The sequence below is a fragment of the Lissotriton helveticus genome, chromosome 1_1 (genome assembly GCF_964261635.1).
Source record: "Lissotriton helveticus chromosome 1_1, aLisHel1.1, whole genome shotgun sequence".
Classification (NCBI taxonomy): Eukaryota; Metazoa; Chordata; class Amphibia; order Caudata; family Salamandridae; genus Lissotriton; species Lissotriton helveticus.
In genome coordinates, this window is record NC_136057.1 from 484,909,052 (window position 1) to 484,934,412 (window position 25,361).

Consider the following 25,361-nt stretch of genomic DNA (forward strand, 5'->3'; position numbering starts at 1 on the left):
TGGACCTAAAATGGCGTCTTAGCCGGACCAGGAGGGTCCAGGGTACTTCTCCGATGGAGGGAAGCAAGGGCCAGTCTGGAGCAACCAGACCAGCAGCAGTGTTGTCGTCGGGCGTCGTTCGGAAGGGCACAAGCCAGCGGGCTAGTAGCCAAACAACGCGGTGAGCAGCAAAAAGCAGAAGGGCCCCACGCCGATCGTGGAGATGCTGGGGGGCTGCTCTTCGGTGCTGGAGCTGCTCAGGGCGGGGGCTTCTCGGACCCCAAAGCACTCACCAGGAAATTACTCGGTGGGCTTGCTGTGCAGAAGTCGTGCAGTCTTGGCGATGGCCGGTCCCTCGAGGTCTCGTCGCACCCACGGTTCTCAGCTGTGCTGTAGAGGTGGGTAGAGGTCAGAGGTGCCAGGGAAGCCGGGTCTCGTCGAGCTGGGCAGTCGGATTCCGGAGGAAGGACGTGCAGCAGACCGCAGTGTTCTTGGAGGGTGCCTGCGGATGCAGGGTGACTACTCCTTAGCCACAAGGGAGAATCTTGAGGAAGAAATCGTGAAGTCCTTTCATGGAAAGTGGTATCTTGAGTCCAAAGATCTAATTTGGAAGGGGGCCTGCTCCTACCTTTATCTGGGAAAAGGGGGCTGGCACGCGACTAAGTCCTGCCCTATGGGTGGGACCAGGAGGGGGGTGGTTACACCCCTCTCCTTTGGCGGGCTTTCCCCAGGCCAGGGGCTGGAGTGCCCCTGGAACTGGTTTCAGCCGGCCTATGCACAGTGAGCACCGGGGTGCCACTTGCAGTCACCTTCCTCTGTAGCCCTGCCTACCTGGAATACACAAAACCCTGTCTGGGACGGTGCTGGCACCGCCCCTGGCAGGAAACCCTTTGTCCTTGCCTCCTGCTCTGGGAGGACTCCCAGCAGCAGGAGGGCAGACTTGTGTCTCGGTGGCAGCATCCATTTTGTGGATGCTAAGGCTCTGTCTGACTTTAACCGGGGTTACAGGTTACATACATGTCGTGTCCCTCTAGAAGGGTGGAATGCTAACCCCGTCACCAGAATTGGTGAGGGGTTAGTTAGTATTCCAATTCGTATGACACCTTACTCGACATGTTTTGATAAAGCGATACCAGAGTTGGCATATAACAGCGAGGATTATAATGCACTTACGAGTATATGGTATGCGATATCATGGAAACGGCTAAGGGATGGATCCCGAAAGCCGCAGACAGGCTCAGCTCATGCCAGAGCACCATCTCACACGATTCCAAGCACTCTGCCTTCAGGATTGTTAAGGCCTGCCATAGGAGTGACTGATAGGAGATCTGTGTGTCCATTTTAGGGTTAGATATAGGTATACTATATCTAAAGCAAAGGGTGATTACACCACCTTGCCCCAGCTGTCAAGCAGCCAGTTGTGTCAGATTTGGATGGCCAGCCAGGGGTGGCATAATACATGCTGCAGCCCCTGGTAGGCCCTGGGTACACCTATGCCCTGGGTACCTAAGGTACACTGTACAGGGACTGATAAGGTGACTCAGTATCCAATTTAGATATGTACCTAAGGTACATGGAATCCATTTTACAGAGAGAGCAGTAGGCCTGGGGCCCTGAATAGCAGGGTCCCAGGTCAACTAAGTCAGAAAACCAGCAAAACACCAGGCAAAAAGTTGGGGGCAACCATAGTCAGGGATCTACCTTCCTACAGGTGCCACATCCCTAGAAGGAGCATCAGAAGCTGAAGGTAAACCCCACTCAGGAGAGAGCTCCAGACCACTAGCATCACGTAGGTCTTCAAAGTCATCATCATGATCAAGAAGTTCACCCTCTTCCACATCTGAATCTTCATCTCCCTTTTCTTCCAGAAGACGCCGAGCCCTTCGTCTCGACTACTCTATTCGAAGTCGACGGATTCGGTAACGACTCCGACGGAGCCGGATTCGACATCGAGCGAGGAGTCGGGGCAACCGGAGGACGAGACTCACGGACAGGTGTGGAACTTCGATCCAAACTACGAGGTCGATCCAGAGTCGGCGAAGCCGCATGCGGAGTCGAAGACCTCGGTGGTGCCGTACCGAGCCAAGGTGTAAGAGGCGCCGGCATAAAAGGCATAAATGGAGCCGGGGCGTAAGACTGAGGAATGCCCAAATTGTATGATAATGGACCCATGGGACCAACAGGTGCTCCAGTGGGGTACATCGCTCTGGAATACACCCCAAACATCGCATTGAGAAAATGCGAGGGGTCCTGACCAGGACCAGGAAAGGGAGGGTACGAACCTACCGGATGCTCTAAAGGAGGTCGATCCGACACAGGTTCATTCTGACCCTCTTGGTCCACAGGAGTCTCCATCGGAGTCGGAGTTTTAGGAACTACCTCTTCTTTTTCCTCATGTTCCGAAGAATGTAAAGATACCGGATCCGGTTCCGGAGTCGGGGAACCTCCGATGGACTGAGCAGGAGAAGGAGAAACGAAGTCCTTATGGTGTTTGTGAGACTTCTTCGAATCTGAAGATTCCTTCTCCGAATGATGCTTTGAGCTGTGCTTCCTCCTCTTGTGCTTTCTCTTCGAGGAGCCCGAAGCGTGACCCGAAGTAGACTTCGATCTCGATCTTGATCTCTCTCTGGACCTCGACCTCGCCTTGGATCTCGACTCCGCTCTGGACCTCGACGCCGACCTCGATCGAGACTTTTGTTTCGATCTCGAGCGTCTCGACGTCGACCTCGAAGATCTCCCAGCATCTCTTCCCTTTACCTTCGCGAGAAGTAGTTTTGCTTCACGCTCTCGAAGCGCCTTTGGGTTCATCTTAAAACAAGAACGACAGTTCTTGACGGTGTGGTCTGAACCCAGACACCACAAACAATCGCTATGTGGGTCAGTGATTGACATCATGCGGGCACAAGACCCACATTGTTTAAATCCTGTCTTCCTCGACGACATCCTCGATGAAGAAACAAATCGCAAAGGAGAAACAGTAAAGATTAAATAATAGCCAGATACTAAGTATCGAGAAGATCCCGAAAACCGTTAGCGTCGGAGACGCGGAAAAAAGGGAACTGACGTCATCACGCCGACGTGGGCCTAATAAGGAGTCTGTGACGTCAGACGGAGTCGCGCGCGATGCCGTGCTCCTATGACCAAGAATCAAAAAGGGCCTTGACTCCTTACTCAGAAAGGCTGAGTCCAACTATACTTATTAAGCAAAAACAAAAGCCAATACTGGGACTTGGTTACAACAACGCTGGTGTTTCAAAGGCAGGCTGTTTTGATTAAAGCAGAAACAACCTATTTATATTTTGAATCAAATTTATTCTTTTTCATGAAAATATCACTTTTCTTATCAGCACCTTATTTATCGTGCATGGAAAATACAAAATGCAAAAAGCATACAATTATATATACAATATATACACACAATTAAACCAATGATTTCAAACACACTTGGCCATACATTCATACATCATCCATTCACAACAGTAGAAAAAAATAATATTTAGAAAACAGTGCGTCCAAGCAGCGGAAAGCAATTCAGTCCAAAACATTTCTTTTCATATATTTGCAAACTTATTGTAGGTGAAATTCTCACAAGCTCTCTTGTGACCCAAATTAAATGCAAAACAAGATTGGCCAGATGCTGGACGTGAAAAGTGGTCGACGCGTTTCAAACCCCTGTAATTAGGGTGGGGTTCTCCTCAGGACCAGGTAGGTTCTTGCACAAAGATAAGGAACGTAGTCAATGGTGGATAGTAAAGTAATTCAATCAGCTTGTATTTTTCCAAGAGTGTGATCCCAGCAGCCGCTCAGCTTCAGTTCTTTGTTTGCCGCTTTAGTGATTAATGTTCAGGGCGTGGGCTCCTATTCAATGCGGAACAGCGGGAGCGGTCCTACTCATTAGGCGGTTTCCATGTTTGACACGAAAGTTTTCCTCCTATGACGTCGTCCACGCCGGCGTGCTACGAAGAAAAAATTCCGAACGTTGCTGACGCAAGGGGGATATTCACAAGGTGAGGAATCCACACGGCAGATGTATCTATCAGAAAGGGTCTTTAAGGGCTAAAGCAAGTACTGTGCCACCCTAAGAGACACCAAACAGCCATTCTGCCACTGCAGCCTGCGTCTTAGTGCAGATAAAAGTGAAGTCTAATTTGCACACATTCCTGTGAGCCAGGCCTATCAGCACTGCAAGAGGCCTAGGCAAGTCACCCCTCCAGCAGGCCTAACCGCTCTAGCTAAGGCAGGGTGCAATATACCTCATGTGAGGGCATACATGTCTCAGTCCATTCTTAGACATTATAAGGGCACAGTGAAGCCATACTGAGTACATGGGCTGGGAGCTTGTCACCATGAGTTCCACAGCTCCACAATGGCTTCACCGAACTCCAAGATGTTTGGTACTAAACATCACAGCTTAATAAACCCGCACTGATGCCAGGTTTGGATGTATTAAGAAATGCACCCTGAGTGCATTTTAGAGGTGCACCCTGAAATCCTACCAACTCAGTGTGTGCTTGACTAGTCTCCACCAGCCGGCTACCTCTAGACACGTTTCTGACCTACTCAGGTGGGAGCCTTTTGCTCTTGTGGGTCAGAAATAAAGCCTACTCAGCCTTACACCTACCCCCAAGCAGGAACAGCATGGAAAGGCAGTGAGCCTTAAAGGCTTGCCCGTCACTTGTGATGCTGACCTGGGTCTCCAGCTAGTGGAGATGCCCGCCACCTTCCTGACCAAGCCCCATTTTTGGCAGCAAGGTTGGCTGGAAAATCAGTAAGCAAGGGAGGTGTGTCCCTTCTCAGTTAGGATGACCGTTAAGGTGCCCTGAGCTAAAGTGACCCGCCCCACCCCCCACACCCGCTCCTTTGAGAATCCTCCATATTTTTGGGGAGGAGGATAGCCAATAGGGTTAGGGATATGGCCCCTCCCCACATGGGCGTGGACAAAAAGGGTGTAGGCACCTGTGGTAAAGTAGGATCTGTTTCATGGTAACCCCCACTTTTTGCCTGTGTCAACGTTTTGACTGTAGTTTGCTGGAATACTGCTTATCCCCGGCATCGGAGAGCTTGCTCTACCAAAATGGCTTTGGTTAGCACATTGGTGCCTTCACAATTGGCTACTGGTGTACCATTATAAGTCCCTAGTATACGGTACTTGGGTACCCAGGACATGGGTACACTGGGTTCCCACATGGGATGCAGCAGGAATTGTGCCACCCAGTGCAGTTCGTGTGAGATGGTGCTTGCACCCCTCACAACAGATACGTAGACCCTTCAGTGCTGAAGGCAGCGTGCTTGGTTATAAGTGTGAAGGTGCCCCTGCATGAGCAGGACACCCCTACAAACTCCGGAGTGGATTCTCCATGCTCTGTAAGTGCAGGCAGCCTTTTTAAGACATAGTGGACATCCGTCATTACGAGGGGTCCAACTATATAATGGCTGCGCCAAAACTGGTCATGTTTGGTATCAAACATCTTGGAATCATACCCAAACACCAATTCTGGTTTTGGAGGCAATATCCCATGTACTTGGGGCCCCCTAGGGGAGCACCCAGTACTCACGGTAACAGACTTTTAGGGTCTGCCAGCAAGCTTGATTCTGCCCACCTGCTGCGGAGCTCGGCGGAGGAAGGTGGAACAATAGGATTCTTGTCACAGGGAGGTGTGACCAACTGGACAAATGACAGGGGAATATCCACCCCTCTGTCCAGGCTAAAATGTGACGCAACTGGATTATTTAAAAGCAACCTTAAGAACGCTCTTGAAACCACATTCTTGATCTGTGTATGTTGGATTTTTGGCGTTTGAGTAGTTTAGATTAAATTAAATACCTTTATTTTTCTAAACTGTTGTGGAGTCAGTTTGTGGTGTTTTCACTGTGTTACGGTGAGTGTTGGTACAAATACTTTATTTGTAAACAACAAGGGTTCCCTGTATGCACCACATTAACAGTCAACCCCTAGGTCAGGGAATAAATCAATGGAAAAAACTACCTAGGCAGTGAATATACATTAAATACACAAGGATATAAGGACCAAGACTAAAATGAACAGTTTCCAAGTAATTACACAAGTTTATTATAAACACATTGACAATGGCTAAAAATTACACATTACATGAAAATTAAGTATATATAAAAATCACATGAAAATTAATGAACTAAAAGAGTGAGTTGTATGTCGACGCGTTTCGGCGACCAGCGCCTTTTTCAAGACAGATTACAACTTTCTGCAAAAGATAAAAAAGTATATAATTCAGTTATTCTATTTTCCGTTATTGTAATATAATCTCAGCATCGATAAGAAAAATTTACACGATAACTGTTATACACTTATGTATTCATTTTTAAAAAAACACAAGGAAACACTGTTCAATGAACCAACCTAACAGTCCTTAATTGATCCAAAAATTGGCAAAGCATAAATCACATAACAACCTCTATTGCAGCCTAATCAAATTTTCAATTAATTATGACATATATTGATGTTATAGCATGCTCTCGCTACATGTTCTATCTTTTTACATGCTCTAGTATTTCATAAACTTTATTTGGATGACTCTTTTTATACACAGCATGATAGCTTCAAATAATCTATATACATTCATTTACATATCTGAAAATGTTCTTTGTACTTACATATATCATTAGTATTCAAAATATAACTTTGAATATCATTCTGATAGGACAGATACACAGAAGATATTAGATAGAAAAGAGTAGGGACGAGTAATTGAGTGTTTTGAATGTTTTATATCCCCACTACACCTCATGCTTGAGAAACCTTCATGTTTTCAGACTGCAAAGTGTGTCTGTTTTATCTATCTTATATCTGAGGGATTACTTCTCTCTATTTTGTACATACATAACGGGAGAATATACTCTATTTTTCACTAACTTTGTGTCCGGTTATTTATTAGAAAGTTTCCTAAATTCATACCACATGTCTACTTCTCACTTACCCCAGATAAAATGGTTTTGCCACCTAGGTCAGGGATGAGATGCTAATACTGTTTATCCACTTCTTTGAACTGGAGTTCACGCTTCTGATTGGTCAGTTTGATTCTGTAATGTTATTAACACAGATAAAAACCTTTTTATTATGTTAGGCATACAAGACTGCGGTAAATTTGTTAATGTCTGCACAGAGCATTTCTACGATATGCTTTTTGTTTGAACCGAGAGCGACTGACCTATTTTCAAGCTTCTTCGGTTTCTTTTGTTGTATTACGGCTGATTGGATATTTCAGTTTAGGTCTTCTGAAGATAAACGACCTATCTACAACAATAAACATTATAAGCATGGTTAAGATACGTTCTAATGGTGTCCATGTCTAAATCTGATATGAACTCTCCAGGGAAAAGTATGGCCTAACGCTTCTTACCCGTGAACCTGCTTTAATTTACGTTGCCTCCACACTTTGTATACTATGCAGTTCTTTGATTTCCCCACGTAATCTGCAAAATGGTAATGTTCAGATTTAGCAACGCAATCAAAGGTTTTTTCTCCCCTAATAGTGAATTACTGTCTATAATGGACTATGTTCGAATCTTACCGAGCTGTTCGCTAGATACTCCACATCAATGATAGATGGGTGCCTGATTTGCACTGGATAGACTCTTTCAGCCGACTTGAATCTACCCGAATGGAAACACAAAACCACGAACACCGTAATTATTATTGTGTAGCCCAGAGTGAGCTTCTTATTCAGGCTATCCTTTTTCAAGGTGTAAAAAACCGTTTTTGTAACATACCTATGTGGGAGCACTTTCAATTTTCCGTGATTTAGGTTACACGAAGTTCCCAGCAGTAATTGCTATTTCTGCAGTACGTCGGATTCCTACCGAAAAATAAAGAGCCTGATATTATACTTTTTACTACTAATCTCGAGTGGCTAATTCGAGGTGCCCGACTCTGAGTCAGAGCAAGTGAACTATCTTTATTTCTTACGGCGATAAACTTACTTGGGAGTCAAAGATAACAGCTGCGTGGAGGCGGCGTCTGACTCGGACGTGATTCCAGAGTCGAATAAAAGCTGGGACGGATTCGCGCGCTTTTATGTGTACACTGCTGCAGGTAATTAGCCTGCAGCCGACGTCACCCGGAGTGGTAAAACGCGAGAACAGACTCTATCTTGCTAGTCTGTATCTTTGGCGATCTGTAGTTTTTTCAAACAGCGACTGACTACGCTATAGAATTTAAGGCTAATATATATCAACCCTTACTTACCGATGCAAACAGCAACACAAAAATATATGAGTGGAATTATCAAAAGTTATCGGTGCTGTGAAGAAGCGAGATATGTTTGATCTAATTTTCTACTGTCTAAGATTAAGCCTATATATTTGTGTTGCTCTCCAATTCTGTACCTATTTCTCTGTGTATTTAAAAAATTGCGTTCTCCCACGGAATTTCACTATTTAATCCCTCACGAAATGTATTGAGGGAGAAAATCCAAAATACTTCGCGTTTTTTGCGTATTGCTTCACCTCCTTTGTCATCTGCAGTATTGATTTTTTCTAATATGCGCCAGGTGAAATCATGAGGACCATGGCCATGGTCCAAAAAATGTTTCACAATTGGTGCAGTGATTTTCTTCGTTCTGACCGCTGAGCGATGCTCGGTCAATCTTATCTGTATTGTTCGAGATGTTTCGCCCACATACCCCTGCGGGCACGGGCATTCTAAAAAATATATAACGTTTGATGTTTTACAGTTATACATCTCGTTAGCACTGGCAGTATATCCATTGTGAGTAAAAGTAGCTCCTTTATGGATATTTGCACAAGATTTACAACTTGAACAAGGAAACGTACCTTTGACAGGGTTGTCTCCTGAAAGGGATTTCTGTGCCAAGTGTTGGGAGTCTGTGGATTTTTTCATTCTAGAATGAACAATATGGTCTTTAATATTTTTATTTCGCCTATGTGCGAAGAGAGGTTTTTCTAGTTTGATTGCTCCATTGCTGTTCAAAATATGCCATGAGGAGTTAATTACTTGTTTCACCTTCGCATTCACTGTAGAATGACGCGTGATGCAAACTAATTTGTTTGCCTCTGTCTTAGATTTACTTCTCAACAAACAATCTCTATCGTAGTACCGGGCTCTTTTGTACGAATCTCGTACTAATCGATGTGGATAGCCACGGTCTAAGAATTTCTGTTTCATTTGAGCTGCCTGTCGGTCAAAATCTTCGAGGTTGGAGCAATTTCTCCTCACTCTCAAAAATTGAGAGAAAGGGATACTTTGTCTTTGGTTCCTGGGATGAAAACTTTGAAAGTGCAGGAGAGTATTCCTGGCCGTAGGTTTTATAAAAAGATCTACTTTCAATTTACCTTCTTCCTGGAAGATCCAAATATCTAAAAATTCCACCTTCTCAGAGCTAATATGAGAGGTGAATTTAAGATTTTGATCACACGAGTTTAACCATGCCAAAAATTCTTCCAATGTCTCTTTCCCATCGGTCCAGATAAAGAAGATATCATCTATGTATCTGGACCAATGGGAAACCGACTCATGGAAGGGCGCTACCTCATTGTAAATATGGCGAGCTTCAAATTCAGCCATATAAATGTTTGCCACAGAAGGTGCCACCGAAGCCCCCATGCTGACTCCTTTGGTTTGTCGATAAAGGTTCTGTCCAAATTCAAATATGTTTTCTGTAAGAACCATGCGGAGACATTGCAGTAGAAAGGTCTTAGGGCAAGGAACAGAGTAGAGGTCAATAAACCATTCTACTGCTGTTAGAGCCTCTCTAATAGGAATGTTACTATAGAGAGACTCTATATCTAAGGTAACGAGAAGATCTCGTGACGAATTAAAACTAATACTCTCTACTTTATTTATCATTGCGCTGGTGTCTTTGATGTATGATGGAACATAAGATATACAGGGGCATAAAAATGTGTCCACATATTTAGACAGTGCCTCAGTAGGCGTACCTATCGTAGAAACGATAGGTCTGTAAGGGGGATTTTTTTCATCCTTATGGATCTTTGGTTGTCCGTATATGCAAGCAGTCTTGCCTGCATGCGTGTTTAAATAGTCAAACTCTTTAGCATTAATTTCACCATTTTCTAATGCTCTAGCAGTGATCAATCGAATCTCTTTCGTAATTTTATTGATTGGATTGGACCTTTCCGGCTGATAGAAGGTTTGATTTTCCAGCATTTTTAACATATTCTGTTCGTATACCTTAGAATCAAGTACTGCTATTCCGCCTCCCTTATCACAACTTTTAATTGTGATTGATGTATCTGAGGCGAGTTCATGTAGAGCAGCATGTTCTAATTTATCTAAGTTGTAAATTGGTTTAGGTATGAACCGAATAGTCTTTTCCAATTTTTTCAAAACGACCAACTCAAAGGCCGCTACCTCTGGTCCAATCTGATCTAGAGATGGGCTGAATGTGGATGGAAGTCTAAGGGTCACAGGTTCTGCTGCTAATGAATCAGCCGATTCATTTTGAAAATACTTTTTCAATCGAATTTTACGAAAGAAGGCTATGATATCACTATATAACTCGAAGACGTTAGTGCCGCAATGAGGGACAAATGACAATCCTTTCGATAGAAGACTAGTACTAGAATCATTTAGAGGGGTACTAGAAAGATTAAAAATAGGAATTACATTCCCGGTTTCCAGTATTGCCTGTTTCTTGTCTCTCTGACAAATTGAGGTTCCTGCTGTTGGTAATGATTCTGAGGATCTTGTTGGTAGTTGGGATCCGATTGATAATGATGCTGGGGCTTGTATCCACCCCTCGTCTGTGTTTGGAACCTCACTCTGGGTCGCCCGCGGCGACCCCCGCGATTGCCTAAAAAAGGAGTCTGGTTTTTGTTTCGTTTGCCTTGAGCAGAATTATAATTGCTATCTGACTCATAAAAGGCATCTTTCAAAATTTTCAAAATGAATCGGCTGATTCATTAGCAGCAGAACCTGTGACCCTTAGACTTCCATCCACATTCAGCCCATCTCTAGATCAGATTGGACCAGAGGTAGCGGCCTTTGAGTTGGTCGTTTTGAAAAAATTGGAAAAGACTATTCGGTTCATACCTAAACCAATTTACAACTTAGATAAATTAGAACATGCTGCTCTACATGAACTCGCCTCAGATACATCAATCACAATTAAAAGTTGTGATAAGGGAGGCGGAATAGCAGTACTTGATTCTAAGGTATACGAACAGAATATGTTAAAAATGCTGGAAAATCAAACCTTCTATCAGCCGGAAAGGTCCAATCCAATCAATAAAATTACGAAAGAGATTCGATTGATCACTGCTAGAGCATTAGAAAATGGTGAAATTAATGCTAAAGAGTTTGACTATTTAAACACGCATGCAGGCAAGACTGCTTGCATATACGGACAACCAAAGATCCATAAGGATGAAAAAAATCCCCCTTACAGACCTATCGTTTCTACGATAGGTACGCCTACTGAGGCACTGTCTAAATATGTGGACACATTTTTATGCCCCTGTATATCTTATGTTCCATCATACATCAAAGACACCAGCGCAATGATAAATAAAGTAGAGAGTATTAGTTTTAATTCGTCACGAGATCTTCTCGTTACCTTAGATATAGAGTCTCTCTATAGTAACATTCCTATTAGAGAGGCTCTAACAGCAGTAGAATGGTTTATTGACCTCTACTCTGTTCCTTGCCCTAAGACCTTTCTACTGCAATGTCTCCGCATGGTTCTTACAGAAAACATATTTGAATTTGGACAGAACCTTTATCGACAAACCAAAGGAGTCAGCATGGGGGCTTCGGTGGCACCTTCTGTGGCAAACATTTATATGGCTGAATTTGAAGCTCGCCATATTTACAATGAGGTAGCGCCCTTCCATGAGTCGGTTTCCCATTGGTCCAGATACATAGATGATATCTTCTTTATCTGGACCGATGGGAAAGAGACATTGGAAGAATTTTTGGCATGGTTAAACTCGTGTGATCAAAATCTTAAATTCACCTCTCATATTAGCTCTGAGAAGGTGGAATTTTTAGATATTTGGATCTTCCAGGAAGAAGGTAAATTGAAAGTAGATCTTTTTATAAAACCTACGGCCAGGAATACTCTCCTGCACTTTCAAAGTTTTCATCCCAGGAACCAAAGACAAAGTATCCCTTTCTCTCAATTTTTGAGAGTGAGGAGAAATTGCTCCAACCTCGAAGATTTTGACCGACAGGCAGCTCAAATGAAACAGAAATTCTTAGACCGTGGCTATCCACATCGATTAGTACGAGATTCGTACAAAAGAGCCCGGTACTACGATAGAGATTGTTTGTTGAGAAGTAAATCTAAGACAGAGGCAAACAAATTAGTTTGCATCACGCGTCATTCTACAGTGAATGCGAAGGTGAAACAAGTAATTAACTCCTCATGGCATATTTTGAACAGCAATGGAGCAATCAAACTAGAAAAACCTCTCTTCGCACATAGGCGAAATAAAAATATTAAAGACCATATTGTTCATTCTAGAATGAAAAAATCCACAGACTCCCAACACTTGGCACAGAAATCCCTTTCAGGAGACAACCCTGTCAAAGGTACGTTTCCTTGTTCAAGTTGTAAATCTTGTGCAAATATCCATAAAGGAGCTACTTTTACTCACAATGGATATACTGCCAGTGCTAACGAGATGTATAACTGTAAAACATCAAACGTTATATATTTTTTAGAATGCCCGTGCCCGCAGGGGTATGTGGGCGAAACATCTCGAACAATACAGATAAGATTGACCGAGCATCGCTCAGCGGTCAGAACGAAGAAAATCACTGCACCAATTGTGAAACATTTTTTGGACCATGGCCATGGTCCTCATGATTTCACCTGGCGCATATTAGAAAAAATCAATACTGCAGATGACAAAGGAGGTGAAGCAATACGCAAAAAACGCGAAGTATTTTGGATTTTCTCCCTCAATACATTTCGTGAGGGATTAAATAGTGAAATTCCGTGGGAGAACGCAATTTTTTAAATACACAGAGAAATAGGTACAGAATTGGAGAGCAACACAAATATATAGGCTTAATCTTAGACAGTAGAAAATTAGATCAAACATATCTCGCTTCTTCACAGCACCGATAACTTTTGATAATTCCACTCATATATTTTTGTGTTGCTGTTTGCATCGGTAAGTAAGGGTTGATATATATTAGCCTTAAATTCTATAGCGTAGTCAGTCGCTGTTTGAAAAAACTACAGATCGCCAAAGATACAGACTAGCAAGATAGAGTCTGTTCTCGCGTTTTACCACTCCGGGTGACGTCGGCTGCAGGCTAATTACCTGCAGCAGTGTACACATAAAAGCGCGCGAATCCGTCCCAGCTTTTATTCGACTCTGGAATCACGTCCGAGTCAGACGCCGCCTCCACGCAGCTGTTATCTTTGACTCCCAAGTAAGTTTATCGCCGTAAGAAATAAAGATAGTTCACTTGCTCTGACTCAGAGTCGGGCACCTCGAATTAGCCACTCGAGATTAGTAGTAAAAAGTATAATATCAGGCTCTTTATTTTTCGGTAGGAATCCGACGTACTGCAGAAATAGCAATTACTGCTGGGAACTTCGTGTAACCTAAATCACGGAAAATTGAAAGTGCTCCCACATAGGTATGTTACAAAAACGGTTTTTTACACCTTGAAAAAGGATAGCCTGAATAAGAAGCTCACTCTGGGCTACACAATAATAATTACGGTGTTCGTGGTTTTGTGTTTCCATTCGGGTAGATTCAAGTCGGCTGAAAGAGTCTATCCAGTGCAAATCAGGCACCCATCTATCATTGATGTGGAGTATCTAGCGAACAGCTCGGTAAGATTCGAACATAGTCCATTATAGACAGTAATTCACTATTAGGGGAGAAAAAACCTTTGATTGCGTTGCTAAATCTGAACATTACCATTTTGCAGATTACGTGGGGAAATCAAAGAACTGCATAGTATACAAAGTGTGGAGGCAACGTAAATTAAAGCAGGTTCACGGGTAAGAAGCGTTAGGCCATACTTTTCCCTGGAGAGTTCATATCAGATTTAGACATGGACACCATTAGAACGTATCTTAACCATGCTTATAATGTTTATTGTTGTAGATAGGTCGTTTATCTTCAGAAGACCTAAACTGAAATATCCAATCAGCCGTAATACAACAAAAGAAACCGAAGAAGCTTGAAAATAGGTCAGTCGCTCTCGGTTCAAACAAAAAGCATATCGTAGAAATGCTCTGTGCAGACATTAACAAATTTACCGCAGTCTTGTATGCCTAACATAATAAAAAGGTTTTTATCTGTGTTAATAACATTACAGAATCAAACTGACCAATCAGAAGCGTGAACTCCAGTTCAAAGAAGTGGATAAACAGTATTAGCATCTCATCCCTGACCTAGGTGGCAAAACCATTTTATCTGGGGTAAGTGAGAAGTAGACATGTGGTATGAATTTAGGAAACTTTCTAATAAATAACCGGACACAAAGTTAGTGAAAAATAGAGTATATTCTCCCGTTATGTATGTACAAAATAGAGAGAAGTAATCCCTCAGATATAAGATAGATAAAACAGACACACTTTGCAGTCTGAAAACATGAAGGTTTCTCAAGCATGAGGTGTAGTGGGGATATAAAACATTCAAAACACTCAATTACTCGTCCCTACTCTTTTCTATCTAATATCTTCTGTGTATCTGTCCTATCAGAATGATATTCAAAGTTATATTTTGAATACTAATGATATATGTAAGTACAAAGAACATTTTCAGATATGTAAATGAATGTATATAGATTATTTGAAGCTATCATGCTGTGTATAAAAAGAGTCATCCAAATAAAGTTTATGAAATACTAGAGCATGTAAAAAGATAGAACATGTAGCGAGAGCATGCTATAACATCAATATATGTCATAATTAATTGAAAATTTGATTAGGCTGCAATAGAGGTTGTTATGTGATTTATGCTTTGCCAATTTTTGGATCAATTAAGGACTGTTAGGTTGGTTCATTGAACAGTGTTTCCTTGTGTTTTTTTAAAAATGAATACATAAGTGTATAACAGTTATCGTGTAAATTTTTCTTATCGATGCTGAGATTATATTACAATAACGGAAAATAGAATAACTGAATTATATACTTTTTTATCTTTTGCAGAAAGTTGTAATCTGTCTTGAAAAAGGCGCTGGTCGCCGAAACGCGTCGACATACAACTCACTCTTTTAGTTCATTAATTTTCATGTGATTTTTATATATACTTAATTTTCATGTAATGTGTAATTTTTAGCCATTGTCAATGTGTTTATAATAAACTTGTGTAATTACTTGGAAACTGTTCATTTTAGTCTTGGTCCTTATATCCTTGTGTATTTAATGTATATTCACTGCCTAGGTAGTTTTTTCCATTGGTACAAATACTTTACACATTGCCTTTGATAAGCCTGACTGCTCGTGCCAAGCTACCAAGGGGTGAGAAGGGGTTATCTAAAGAGTGTATCCTTCTTACCTTGACTAGAAGCAAGGGTCCCTATTTGGACAGTGGTACCTAACTCTGCCAACTAGAGACCCCCAGATCTAACAGATTATTAAAGCCTTTTTATACTACTAATGGATACCTGAACTCTACACAGTGCTCCTAGTTTTGGTACCCTATACAGAGAGCGAGCATCCTACAATGCTTACACACTGCTTTTTTTCTTTAGGTTTCTTGTCATATGTTACATTTTCTTCTGTTTTCTAGGCTATGCACTCAAGTTCGAACTTATTTAAGACTTACTTGCTCTTGTAGCTTTTTCAAAAAAATCATATTTGCAGCGAGAATCTTTTCGGTAGCCTGCATCTGTTCAGATAGTTTTGACATCTTTGTTTCAGCTAGTCGTACAGATTCTTTTTTCTTTGCTTCCTGCTGCAAGAGGTGCTTAAGCACAGATTCATCCTTCATTAGGAGGATCCTACAAAAGAAAACATGTTTTTTAGATCTTTATACTGCACGAGAATAAGTGACTGGTTCAATTACTTCTACACTTCAGGGGGTTCACAAAACGGAGGGTGCTAGCAATTGCCTTTTTTTAGAGCAGGTCTCCCTTGTTCAAGTGAAACACTCATCACCCTCTACATTTTAGTGATTATCTTCAAAACATGTGGAAAAGACAGTTACTTTTGAGATGTTCAGCAAAATAATTTCTTCATTTGAAAACGGTCTGACCTGTGCTCATAGCTAGAGATCCCAGATGTCCTTTTACTAGTCAAAACAAGTGCACATTTAAATCTACAGCTCCACAAGCTACAAACAGATTGCTAAAGTAACATTTTTCGTAAGCAGCAGGCGTAGTGGTCGAACATATGCTGTGCACAGACTGGAGAACAAAGAGGTAGCTAGTGAGCAGAGATAGAACACATTTGGAACAATGTATTAACAGTAAGCTCACTTTGTTTCTTGGTGGGCATGAATGTGCACAAAATAATGCTTAGTAATAGTGTGAATTTAAGCCTTGGCAGAAGGCGTACACATCTGCTAGTGGGAAATGATCAAAGAATGGCACTCTGCCTCCTTTCATGCGAGTGGAATGAGCTCTGGGTACATTTGGGTATGGCATAACAGATGAATGCATTTAACAATCTACCTTGTCAACCATGGCTTTGAGATGGGTTTGATATGGCTTGTTGACCTAGTTGTGTAAAAGCAACAGAGTATTTTGGTTTTCCTAATGGACAGCATAATACAGTCCTCATAATTTATGATGATCATTTAGACATCTGATGTGTGTATTTTTTTGCAAGCGGTTGTGTTAGTAGGAAAAAAGATAGACTTGCTGACTTGAAATATGGATACAAATGTTGCCAAATATCGTGTAAGACTAGCAGTCTTATCTCCGCTTACCTGCTCCCAGTTCCCAGTATAACAAAGCCCAATGTTCATTTAACTCTGGAGAGAGCCCCAAGTAAAAAAATTACATTCAACAAGCCGGGTGCAGTAGAAACAAGGAAGTGGTTTGAAGAGTGTCTCCATACAACGTTAAGGTCCCAGAAAAAACAGGGGGCAGGCTAGGAGGGTTTACCACAGACGTTTCATGAAGACTAACAGGAATTTTGAAGGTAGAGCATCAGTCAATTTTGTAGGTATATAACTATTCCCTCCAAGTGTACTTTTATTAGGGCTAGCACAAACATCTGCACCTGTAAAAGATAACATGCAGTGTACAGAAATTCAGCGGTTAAGGGCTGAATTCTCTGGCTAGAACAGTAAATTAAGTGTTTTAGCTACAGATGATACCCAACTGAGATCTTAGGATGTGAACACATTGTTTTAATAGCTGCAAAAAACCTGAATTCTCAGACTGCACAATTTGAGGTTGGAATGAAGTAACTGCACTTGATGCTGAGAGCAGGTCTAGATGGAGCTGTAGCTTTTGAGTGGTACAACAGCGGACAGACCACCGCTGAGAATAGAGAATTTGTCCTAGCTTCACAGGTAGGTAAAAAGGTTGGGACCAATGGGTACACCCCCTTTAATGCCACCCTCCAGTGGGAGGGGGGCATGAGCCTGTCCCTGGTTGGCTGAGTCCCCTCCGATCTTCAGGATGGCGTGGACAGTTTTATTTATTTTGGCAGTTTTGTATAGCGCGAACAAGACCCTTGCGGGTATCAGAGCGCTTTACAGATCAAATATAGGTAATAGCATATAAATACATAAATATAAATACAGTGGATTATATGAATACAGTAATGGAAACAATTAAAGATTAGCACATAGCTGCAGTAGTGTCTAATACAAGTTCAAGTGAATTTGGACATGAGAATCGATTTCATTTTTTTTTTTTTAAAGGCCGCAGATGGATTAAGTCTTGTTTCTGGGGGTAGAGCGTTCCATATCCTGCGGGCCATTCCTGAGAAGGTACGATTGTATGTTTATTTCTTGGAAACGTTGTGGTTTCAGTAGAAGGTTGTTAGAGCTCCTGTTGTGCTTCACCTCCCCACCTGAGGGGTGGAGGTGGGCACACCTCTCTTCCTCACTTGTATTTCCTGACGGTTCTCCCACCCAAAGTGGGGGTCAGAACCAGTGGGACCAGTTGCTAAGAGCAGCAAGTGGCCTGGGAAAGCTCACAAAGGCAGCAAGCCTTTGAAGCTTCCCCTTCGTGAACCCTGCCCATCCTCGGGGAGGAGGATTGGCACCTAATCCCAGGATGTGCATTGTTTCAGGCCCCAGAAAGCAGCAGGCTCTCAACCCAGGGGTCCAGAAAGATGTCTGGTGGTGGCAGCTGAAAGCAGCACACTCAGCCTGGACACTAGTGTTAGGTTAGTTTTCAGGGGGCATCTCTGAGATGCGCTCTGTGTGTATTTTTTATTACATCCCACATTGGCATCAGTGTGAAATTAATGTGCTGAGAAGTTTGATACCAAAATTCTCAATTATCAGTGTAGCCATTGTGGTGCTGTGAAGCTTGTAATGACAAACTCCCAGTACCATACACTCTTAATGGCAGCACTGCACTTACAATGTCTAAGAATGGACTTAGACACAGTAGGGGTACAGGGCTCATGCACCTGTACCCTCACAACTGGTATAGTGCACCCAGCTAGAGGGGTGACAGTGAGCTGTATGCATGGCACACAGGGATGTGTGCCATGTCGACTCTTCACTTTGTCCTGCACCAAGACATGCAGCCTGCAATGGCAGTGTGTGAGTTTAAGGGTACGGAACCTCTGAGGGTGGCACAATAAGTGCTGCAGCCCTTAGAGGCCTTCTCTGGTCACAGTGCCCTGGTTACCTGTCGTACCATTTACCAGGGGCTGACCTGTGGCCAGAGATACCAAATGGGTTTAAGCTTCAATGCAGTTTTAGGGAAAGAACATAGGTTCTGGGTACCCGAATAGCAGGAGCCCAGGGCACACAGTCAAAGAACATCAGCAATTCAGCAAAAAATGGGGGCAACCAATCTGAAAGAGGGCACTTTCTCATAGTAAGTTCCCCCAATCAAGTAGTGTTAACTGAAGTCAATCCAGGATTGGTTTTGTGAGCCCCCTGAATCGAATTCTATATTCCGCAGTGGAGTCCAAATCCGTCAATCAGTTTTTCTCTTCATGAGGTCATAAGATCCAGCATCTGCCCCAGAAAGGGTCAGAAGTGTCTCTGTAGTTACCAGAGAACAGTTCCCAAAGGTGTGTCTCCCTTGTAGCTTGGTCTTATTTTTGCGAGGCACAAGAATGTTCAAGTCCTCCTCAGAGGTAAACTGCCTCTTAGGAGGAGGTGAGGCTATTATCGTCCATCGACCGGCGACAAACCAAAGAATGCTTTGAGGGTTTCAATTTGGTTGATTTTGGAATCAAGGTTATAGGTTTATTTCTGGCCAGAAAGATGGAGCTGGCTGCCATTTCGGTTCCAAAGGCTTGGCAAAAACTGAAGATTGCGCGCGATCCGAAGAAGTCTGTGCCGAAAGTTTAGGTTTTAACAGCAGTTTTCAGAGCTGGGATGGAAGGCTGGGCATCCAAAGACTCCTTTCGGATCCAACCATGCCATCCAAAGTCTCCTTTCGGATCCAACCATAGACCAAAAGCAGAGGCGGTCAAGAAACCTGGACAAGTGGAAGGGGCAAGTATTTGGAACTCAATTTCAGAGGAGTAGGGTTTGAGGCAACAGTACTCATGTGCTGCCCGAGAGGCAGAGTGTATTACAGTTCTTCCTCCACATAAGAACCAGAGATGATCTCTATTGAGAACCCTGGATCCTCCGCTTCCCTTTCCGTCTCTCCTTGGGTTTACTCCTCACCAAAGATGTCAGGAGTGTCGTCCTCACTATGGCAAGACATTTCCAGTTGACGTGACCTTTGATCACAAAGTGTCTTTTTGATAAAAAAGACTGGCAAGTGTCGCTGAGGCCCTGCAGTGATCTGAAGACAGGCAGAGCTTCCACACCTGGTGGAGGTTGGTGGGACACTGCTGGCAGAATCGAAAAGGTCTAACTTCCATTAGGAAGACATCTCCTAAACTGACAGTGCACTGGGAAAGGTATGCCCGAGACGTGCAGTGCTCTGAAGGGCGACTGATCAAGCTTCAACCAGACGAAGGGGACCAAGCAGCAACAGTTCGCGAACACGTGATGAAGATTCACTATACACCGTTGAAGATCGAATTGGAGCGAAGAGTCATACCGGAGTTGAACACCGAGGAAAGAGACATCCGAAACAGACGGATGAGAGAAAACAATCCAACAAAGGAGTTGATGGCAATGAGCAGTATCACCGAGAGGAAGAGTCACTTTACCTTTTGACTCAAAAGACTCCAAAGAAAAATAAGTTGCACAACTCGACATCTAACAGTAGATGGCAGAAGTATGCAGTGCATGTGTATCTACAACCACACATGCCACTGAACAGGACCGTCTCCAAGTGATATAAAACTAACTGAGAGCACACCTTAAATATCTGGTGAAGCGTCCACTGGCATTCTGAAGATCTACATACAAGTCTCCATAAGAATAATGAGAAAGGAGCAAACTATGCACCTCCTCATTATTTGCTTCAGTAATAGGAACATTAATACAGTAATAGGAAAAAACAGGCCTAGAAAGCTATTCGAACTAATCAAGACCCAAACAAAGACTCAACCCCTACAATCAAACAGCACAACAAGCGACACCCCACACTGAAGCCTTCTCTGCTTTCTTTAAGCTAAAGACTGACAACATAAGAAATGACCTCATCATGGATGTAAGTCGATTCCCCAACAACACCAGAATGTCTTACACTCAACCTAAAAACAAAGCATCTTGGCTGTACTTCGATACCTACTCGGAAGAAGCAATACGCAAACTGCTCTGCACCTTGAAGCCCTCTAATCACCTCACAGACCCCCTACCTGCTAATGCTGTAAAAGACTTCATCCCCTTGCTCCTCCCTCTCTGGACCAAAATCATCAACAGCTCCCTGCAACAAGGCCTCATCCCGGACTCCCTCAAGGTGGGGCAAGTCACACCTATACTCAAAAAACCTACAGCTGATCCGTCTGACCTAAACAATTACTGGCCCATCACCAATATCCCCACCCTGGCCAAACTGCTGGAAAAATGTGTCCTACTACAACTAACTAAACACATTGACCAATTTGACCTCCTCAACCCTCATCAATCAGGCTTCCGAGCGAAACATAGCACGGAAACAGCTATGACACACATAATTGATGACGCCCTCCAAATTCTAGATCGCAATGAGTCCTGCCTCCTCATCCTTCTGGACCTCTCGTCAGCTTTTGACACGGTCAAACATGAGAACTTGCTGGAGCTGCTAAGCACTAGAATGGGTCTATCGGGAACTGTTCTCAAATGGTTTTCGTCCTTCCTTCACAATCGGTCACAGAAGTTCAAGATCGACAATGTGCTATCCACACCTGTGCCTGCAGATCTGGGTGTTCCACAAGGATCCTCCCTCTCCCCCACACTGTTCAACCTCGTCATGGAACCGCTCGCCACCTTACTTCAAGCTTCCAATGTCCAATTCCATATGTACGCCGATGACACACAACTCTACCTAAAGCTACAATCTCCGGAAGATATCAAACATCTGAATTCCACGCTTATTAACACTCAATCTTGGCTGGCAGATAATCACCTCAAACTAAATGCTCTGAAAACCGAGTTCCTACTCATCTCACCCCCGGCGAAAACTTCCACCACCCAAACATGGCTCAATAACCTAACAGCACTCAATGTCCAACCTACCATCGTGGACTCTGCGAAATCCCTAGGCATCACACTCGACGCCAAGCTCAACATGCAGCAGCACGTCAGCAAAGCCACAAAAGCAGCTAATTTCCAAACCAACACACTGAGAAAAATTAAACCTTTCCTCCCTGCCGAAGACTTCCAAACTGCTGTATAAGCTCGTCATCCCTCGAATAGACTACGGAATTGTGGCCCTCAGCGGACTCCCGCTATCCACAACTGCACCCTTAAGAGCCTCCCTGAACGCTGCAGCAAGACTCGTTACTGGCTCAAGAAAACATTCGCATATATCCCCACACTTAAAGTCTCTAAAATGGCTGCCTTTTGAAGCCAGAATACAGCTAAAAATTGCAGTTATGACACACGCGGCCGTGCACCACAATGCACCCAACTACCTCGCTCAAAAGTTGTCTATCTCAGGAGGTTCGAGGTCCAATAGAAGCACAAAAAACCTACTCCTGAAACCTCGTAGATTCCGGAAAGAGAAAACATACAAGCGCTCCTTCTCTGGAAGGGCACCCAGGATTTGGAACGCGCTCCCGCCTGAAACTAGGCGGATCTCCTCCACTGCACTCTTCAAGAAAGAGGTGAAAACCATCCTTCTGGCCAAGATCTCCTGAACATGATTGGTGCTGGATCAGAGACTCTGCATTGCTTTGTATCACTGTTCACTTTGTCCTCTGGCACTATACCTCTAACTTGATGTTGTCACTACCAATATATGATACACGTTGATTCACTCTCCAGATGCCCCCACTCAGTGTTCTCGCTACACTAAGACTTTGGTATAAGCAATCCACACACCCAAGGAACACCTGAACACCCCTGTAGTGGGATCAATGACTTGTGCCGTCTTTCACTTGTTTACCTGACTGTATTTTGATATGTTTTATGTATGTTACTATTACCCCACCATGTTAGCGACTATTATACTGCTCCCATTATCTCTGTTCACTCCTACTGCCACTACCCTGTCTTTGTGAAGCGCTCTGATATCTGTAAGGATCTTCTTCGCGCTATATAAAACTGAATAAATGAATAAATAACATGCTCAAAGCCTTCATCAGGAGCATCAGAATGGGAGCCTCCATCCTTCAGAAATACTGCTGTCATAAGACTGGGCTTTGATGGTTTACCATAACAGAGTGAGCCCTTGCCAAAGTCGGCTCAGTACCCAAAACTAGCAGCAAAGTATTACAGCACTAGTGCTTCCAGAGCACAAGAAGGAAAGGGCGGTGGAGCCTGCACAGAATAAAGCCTCTACTTGCACTGAAAGCAACTCAGGCTGGCTGCATTTGAGTTCAATCAGTGCAAGGAGAGGACCCTTACTGATCCATTGAGCATGAAGGTATGCCAGGAATCTAGAATCATTTTGAATAGTTGGATCACAGCCTCCCTGAAGGTTGCGACTGACAAAAACCAAGCTGCATAGTTTGAAGCCAGAGACTGGTTCCTCGCACGCAGACTATGTGGCTGGCACATTGCTGGGCCGACTTTGCTTGTATTAGCCAGTCGTCCAGGTAGGGATAGACGTGAATATGTTGTCTTCTTAAATGTGCAGCAACTGTCGCTAGGCATTTTGTGAACACCCTTGGGACGGCTGTTACACCAAAAGGGAAGGACTTTGAATTGGTAATGTTGATTTAGTATTGTGAACCTGAGATACTTCCTGTGAGCAGGATGTATCGGTATATGGAAGTATGCGTCTTTGAGGTCCAAAGTTTTGAGGAAGTCTCCTTGTTGCAGCAGTGGTAAGACTTGTTGTAGAGTGAGCATATGAAAATGCTCTGATAAGATGTAATGATTTAGGTGCCTGAGGTCCAAGATTGGTCTGAGAGACCCGTCCTTTTTGGGTATGAGGAAGTATAGTGAGTATACCCCTGTACCTTGATGTTCTAATGGTACAAGTTCTATGGCCCCTTTTTGCAGCATACTGAGGACTTCTTGCTGCAATACGTTTAGGTGTCCTGCAGACATAGTACAGTGTCTTGGTGGTATGTTGGGTGGTGTGGAGGTTAGCTCTAGGCAATAGCCATCTTGGATAATTTGCCTTACCCACTTGTCTGTAGTGATGTTTTGCCAGACTGGTAGGAACTGCTGTAATCGTCCCCCGACTGGTGTTGTATGGTCTGGGGGTCGCTCTAAGATGTCACTGTTTTGTGTTGGTAGAGGATCTGGTGGTATTATTCCCTCGTCCTCTGCCTTTGTTGTTATTGCCGCGGTATCCATCTCTATTGTTTTTATTGTAGGTGGTTTGCGTATTCCCTTTGTAGTTTGTGGTCTGCTGTGATGAGTTACCCCTTGGAGCACCTCTGTATAGCGACGAAAGGAGCCTCTATGTTGTTGGGACTGTAAGGCTCCCATAGACTTAGCAGTCTCAGTGTCTTTTTTCATTTTGTCCAGGATTGTATTTACCGCTGGACCAAATAAATAGTCTGGATTTATTGGCTGGTTTAATAAAGTAGACTGGACTTCATTTTTGAAACCTGAAATGCGAAGCCACGCATGTCTCCTGAGCATAACACTGGTGTTAACAGATCTGGCCGCTGTATCTGCCACGTCCAGGGCACATTTAATGGAGGCGTTAGTTATTAACTGTCCCTCCTCTACTAGGTCTTCAGCCTGTTCTTTGTACGGTTCAGGTAAAAAATGGATTAGTGTCTCTAAGCTGTCAGTGTGCCCTGTCGTGCCTAGCTAACAGGGCTTGCGTGTTAGATATTCGCCATGTGTTAGCAGCTTGAGCAGCTACCCTCTTTCCTGATGTCTCAAAGATTTTGGATTCTTTGTCAGGAGGTGGAGCTTCTCCAGTTGTTTGGGAGTTTGCACGTTTTCATGCATTGGATACCACCAAAGAATCTAAAGGCAGTTGTCCCTTAATATATGTAGGGTCTACTGGCGCAGGCCTGTATTTTCTCTCAATTATAGGGTTAATGACTTGTGCCCTAGTTGTTTCTTTAAATATGTGACCTGCATGTTTAAGTACCCCTTTTAACATAGGTAGTGTTTTTACAGATCTTTCTGATGTGTCAAAGAGGAAATCTTCCTCAATGGGGTCTGCATGCATTTGTACATTGTGATGTAGGGCTGCCCTTTCTATTAGTGCATTGAAAGCAGCAGTATCCTCTGTAGGAGAAGGCCTAGCAGGGTATGCAGGTGTATCTGGAATGGGTTGAGAGTCACTAAGATGTACTGGATCAACCCATGGTTGACCTTGATTGTCTTGGTCAGTGTCTACTGGGTAATTGTATTCTTCATTATACACATCATCCACCTCTACATCTGAGTGTGTGGGTGTATATGTGTATGGCTCAGGCCTGGTTGGTCTAATATGCTCAAATAGAATTGGTGAAGTTGAACAGTCCCTTTTCTTTTTGAGTGGTATGACATAAGTCTCTTTATTAGCTTCAGGTCTGAAATTCCTTTTGTAGAGGGTTACTTTTCCAGAATCAGGGTCAATGTACATTTTTGACTGTTCCTATGATGAGGGGTCTGGATATAAGATTTCCTCCTCAGCCGTTTTGGGCAGTTTTGCCAATGTTTTTTGTTTAGTTTGTGTCGGTTCGACACCGCTCTTTGGGTCGACCGCCTTTGTTTGAGGGAACTGGTAGGCCAAACTTGATCGGTCCGAGATCCCTCGGTGTCCCCAACAGTCTTTTTCGGCTGTGCTTGTGTCTTTGGAGCAGAAGTTT

The 25,361-nt window shown here is 43.4% G+C and overlaps 1 protein-coding gene across 1 annotated transcript in view; it reads right to left on the reverse strand.

Annotated features, from left to right (window-relative positions):
- ZFC3H1 (zinc finger C3H1-type containing) overlaps positions 1-25,361 on the reverse strand; it is an 830,061-nt gene that overhangs the window by 627,920 nt on the left and 176,780 nt on the right. The window contains exon 13 of the mRNA XM_078673923.1: positions 15,733-15,907. Within this exon, the coding sequence (XP_078530049.1) occupies positions 15,733-15,907 (175 nt within the window). The remainder of the gene's footprint in view (positions 1-15,732; positions 15,908-25,361) is intronic.